Below are 4531 nucleotides of genomic sequence, written 5' to 3'. Positions count from 1 at the left end.
GCTAGCGTCGATTTCTGGAGCGTTGCACTGTGGGTAGCTATCCCATAGCTATCCCATAGTTCCCGCAGTCTCCCGCGCCCATTGGAATTCTGGGTTGAGATCCCAGTGCCTGATGGGACAAAAAACATTGTCGCAGGTGGTTCTGGGTACAGCCTCACCCCTCCCTCCCTCCCTGCATGAAAGCAACGGACGGCAGACAACCATTTCGCGCCTTTTTTCCTGGGTGAACACTGCAGACTCCATACCACGGCAAGCATGGAGCCCGCTCAGCTCAAGACAGCAGTCATGAACATTGTAAACACCTCGCGCGTTCTCGTGGAGTTTATGCTGAGCCAGGACCAGAAAAACGAGGCGAGGAGGCAGCGGCGGCGGCAGCGCAGCGACAAGCGTGATGAGGACATGGACATGGACACGGACACAGAATTCTGTCAAACCGCGGGCCCCGGTGCTTTGGAGATCATGTTGTTAATGGAGCAGGTTCTATCCATGGAACGCCGATTCTGGGCAAGGGAAACAAGCACAGACTGGTGGGACCGCATAGTGTTGCAGGTGTGGGATGATTCCCAGTGACTGCAGAACTTTCGCATGCGTAAGGACACTTTCATGGAACTTTGTGACTTGCTGTCCCCTGCCCTGAAACGCCAGAATACCAAGATGAGAGCAGCCCTCACAGTTGAGAAGCGCGCGGCGATAGCCCTGTGGAAGCTTGCAACGCCAGACAGTCGGGAATCAATTTGGAGTGGGCAAATCTACTGTGGGGGCTGCTATGATGCAAGTAGCCAAAGCAATCACTCAGGTGCTGCTACGAAAGGTAGTGACTCTGGGAAATGTGCAGGTCATAGTGGATGGCTTTGCTGCAATGGGATTCCCTAACTGTGGTGGGGCGATAGATGGAACCCATATCCCTGTCTTGGCACCGGAGCACCAGGGTACCCAGTACATAAACCGCAAGGAGTACTTTTCAATGGTGCTGCAAGCACTTGTGGATCACAAGGGATGTTTCACCAACATCAACGTGGGCTGGCCGGGAAGGGTTCATGATGCTCGCGTCTTCAGGAACACTACTCTGTTTAAAGGGCTGCAGCAAGGGACTTACTTTCCGGACCAGAAAATAACCATTGGGGATGTTGAAATGCCAATAGTTATTCTTGGGGACCCAGCCTACCCCTTAATGCCATGGCTCATGAAGCAATACACAGGCAGCCTGGACAGGAGTCAGGAGCTGTTCAGCTACAGGCTGAGCAAGTGCAGAATGGTGGTAGAATGTGCATCTGGCCGTTTAAAAGGTCGCTGGTGATCGTTACTGACTTGCTCAGACCTCAGCCAAACCAATCTCCCCATTGTTATTTCTGCTTGCTGTGTGCTCCACAATCTCTGTGAAAGTAATGGCGAGACCTTTATGGCAGGGTGGGAGGCTGAGGCAAATCGCCTGGCTGCTGATTACACGCAGCCAGACACCAGGGCGATTAGAAGAGCACACCAGGAAGCGCTGTGCATCAGAGAAGCTTTGAAAGTTTCATGACTGGCTAGGCTACAGTGTGAAATATCTGTTTCTCCTTCATGAAAACCCGCCCCCTTTATTGACTCATTCTCTGTAAGGAACCCACCCTCCCCCTTCCCCCAGCTTGCTTTCAAACCAAATAAAGTCACTATCGTTTAAAAATCATTTATTCTTTATTAATAGATTATAAAAAGAGGGAGGGAACCCGGATGGGGTTTGGGAGGAGGATCGGTGGGAAGGAAAAGGCCACTAAAAAAAGGTTAAAAAAATGACGGCCTTTTGCTTGGGCTGTCCACTGGGGTGGAATGGGAAGGTGTACGGAGCCCCCCCCGCCGCCCCCCCGCGTTCTTACACGTCTGGGTGAGGAGGATATGGAACATGGGGAGCGGGGTTATACAGGGGCTGTAGCGGCACTCCGTTTTCCTGCTGCCGTTCCTGAAGCTCCACCAGACGCCGGAGCATGTCTGTTTGCTCACGCAGCAGCCCCAGCATTGCATCCTGCCTCCTCTGATCTTCCTGCCGCCACCTCTCATCTCGAGCGTCTCTCCTGTCCTCACGTTGGTCTCTCCTGTCCTCACGTTCACTGGCTTCTTTCCTATACTTTGAAACCGTGTCCTTCCACTCATTCAGATGAGCTCTGTCACTGCGGGTGGATTCCATGATTTCTGCAAACATCTCGTCTCGCGTCTTCTTTTTCCGACGCCTTATCTGTGATAGCCTTCGGGACGGAGGAGGGAGGCTTGAAGAATTTGCAGCTGCTGTAGGGAGGGGAAAAAAAGAGAGAATTTTTTAAAAAGATACATTTTGCAGAACAATGCTTATACTCTTTCACGGTGACCAACACTATTCACATTACATAGCACATGTGATTTCTGTGCAAGGTCGCATTTTGCCTCTTAATATTGAGTGCCTGTGGCTTTGCTGCTAGAGATCACAGGTCCAGGCAACAGAATTCGACTTGCATGCGGCCATGGTAAGCCATTGTCTTTCGGCTTCTGTGCCTTCCTTTCCCACATACCAAGCAAAGCCCGTTGAGTGCTGTGGTTTTCCTGTTAACATTCAGCAGCAGCAGAAAACAAACTAACCACCCCCCCCATCCAATTCTCTGGATGATCGCTTTATCCCTCCCCCCACCACATGGCTGGTATCAGGGAAGATCCCTGCAGGAACCAAACTAACCCCCCTGCCCCCCCTCCCACCATGAATTCTCTGGGATGATCGCTGTACCCCTCCCCCCACCGCGTGGCTGGTAACAGGGAAGATCCCTGCTAGCCAAACGCGAAAAGCTCAGGGCCAATTCCCCCCCCCCCCCCACGCTTGGCTAACTGCAGGGAAGGATTTCTTTTCAGCCACAGGCAAACAGCCCAGTAGGAACGGCCACATCTGTCCCCTTAATTAAGTTCCCATATTTCAACCAGGTTACCATGAGCAATATAACTCTCCTGAGGATTACACAGCAAGATAAAGAACGGATGTTGCTTGAATGCCAGCAAACACCGGGACCATACGCTGCCAGGCTTTGTCAGGCAATGATACCAGATTACTTGCTGCAAGCGTCCTACCATGGAGGACGGAATAAGGCTGCACTGCCCAGAAACCTTGTGGCAAGGCTTTTGGAGTACCTCCAGGAGAGCTTCATGGAAATGTCCCTGGAGGATTTCCGCTCCATCCCCAGACACGTTAACAGACTTTTCCAGTAGCTGTACTGGCCGCGAATGCATCCCAAGTCCTCAGGGCAAAGTAATCATTAAAAAACGCTTGCTTTTAAAACAAGTTTTATATTTTAAAAGGTAAACTCACCTGAGGTCCCTTCCATGGGGTCATGGTCTTGGATACTGGCTTGGGAGGGTACTTCAGTCAGGCTGAGAAAAAGATCCTGGCTGTTGGGGAGAATGGAGTGCTGGGTGCTCTCTGCAAGCTCGTCCTCCTCCTCCTCCTCCTCCTCTTCCCCATCCGCAGAATCCTCAGGTGTAGCTGATGAGACTATCCCTGACCCGGAATCCACGGTCACAGGTGGGGTAGTGGTGGCTGCCCCCCCTAGAACTGCATGCAGCTCGTCGTAGAAGCGGCATGTCTGCGGCTCTGACCCGGAGCGACCGTTTGCCTCCTTTGTTTTTTGATAGGCTTGTCTGAGCTCCTTGACTTTCACATGGTACTGATCTGAGTCCCTATTGTGGCCTCTCTCCATCATGTCCTTGGAGATTTTTTCAAAAGTTTTGGCATTTCGTCTTTTAGAACGAAGTTCTGCTAGCACTGAATCCTCTCCCCATATAGCGATCAGATCCAGTACCTCCCGTATGGTCCATGCTGGTGCTCTTTTTCGATTATTGGCCTGCATGGTTACCTGTGCTGATGAGCTATCAGTGGTCACCTGTGCTCTCCACGCTGGGCAAACAGGAAATGAAATTCAAATGTTCGCGGGGCTTTTCCTGTCTACCTGGCCAGTGCATCCGAGTTCAGATTGCTGTCCAGAGCGGTCACAATGGTGCACTCTGGGACAGCTCCCGGAGGCCAATACCATCGAATTGCGGCCACACTAACCCTAATTCGAAATGCTAAAATCGATTTTGGCGCTACTCCGCTCGTCGGGGTGGAGTACAGAAATCAATTTAAAGAGCCCTTTATTTCGAATTAAATGGCGTCGTTGTGTGGATGGGTGCAGGGTTAATTCGAATTAAGGCTGCTAAATCCAAATTAAAGTCGTAGTGTAGACCAGGCCAAAGAGTAAAATTCTCAGGCTAGTGCTGTGTACTGTGTCTTTAAAGGAGCAGTGAACTTGATAAGGTTTTATGAGTGCTAGAGTGAGAGGTGTTGAGCACTGCAGAGAAAACTGTTTTGGGGAAACACGCAACTGGAAGGGCTATTGGTGTCACCCTGCAAGGAGTAACCAAGCTGGTGGAAGCTAGTGTGAGGTTAGTGTGCTGGAAGCAGGCTGTTGGTATCAGGGGTCTGAGCCAAAACTGCACAGCACAGAGGCACCCAGGGTTACAGGGCAGGTTGGGACACAACCCCTTACTGGTCTGGCTTGAA

The 4531-nt window shown here is 51.3% G+C and overlaps 1 protein-coding gene across 1 annotated transcript; it reads right to left on the bottom strand.

The window, feature by feature from the left end:
* Positions 1–778: 778 nt before the first annotated feature.
* Positions 779–3854, bottom strand: LOC135972474 (uncharacterized). The gene is made up of 2 exons (XM_065550582.1): positions 3302–3854; positions 779–2259 (listed from the first exon to the last, which is right to left on the bottom strand). The coding sequence occupies exons 1-2, from the start codon at positions 3837–3839 to the stop codon at positions 1850–1852; spliced, it is 948 nt and encodes a 315-aa protein (XP_065406654.1). The 5' UTR covers positions 3840–3854; the 3' UTR covers positions 779–1849.
* Positions 3855–4531: the final 677 nt, after the last annotated feature.

The sequence above is a fragment of the Chrysemys picta genome, chromosome 6 (assembly GCF_011386835.1).
Source record: "Chrysemys picta bellii isolate R12L10 chromosome 6, ASM1138683v2, whole genome shotgun sequence".
Classification (NCBI taxonomy): Eukaryota; Metazoa; Chordata; order Testudines; family Emydidae; genus Chrysemys; species Chrysemys picta.
This window is presented reverse-complemented; position numbering and strand designations above follow the sequence as displayed.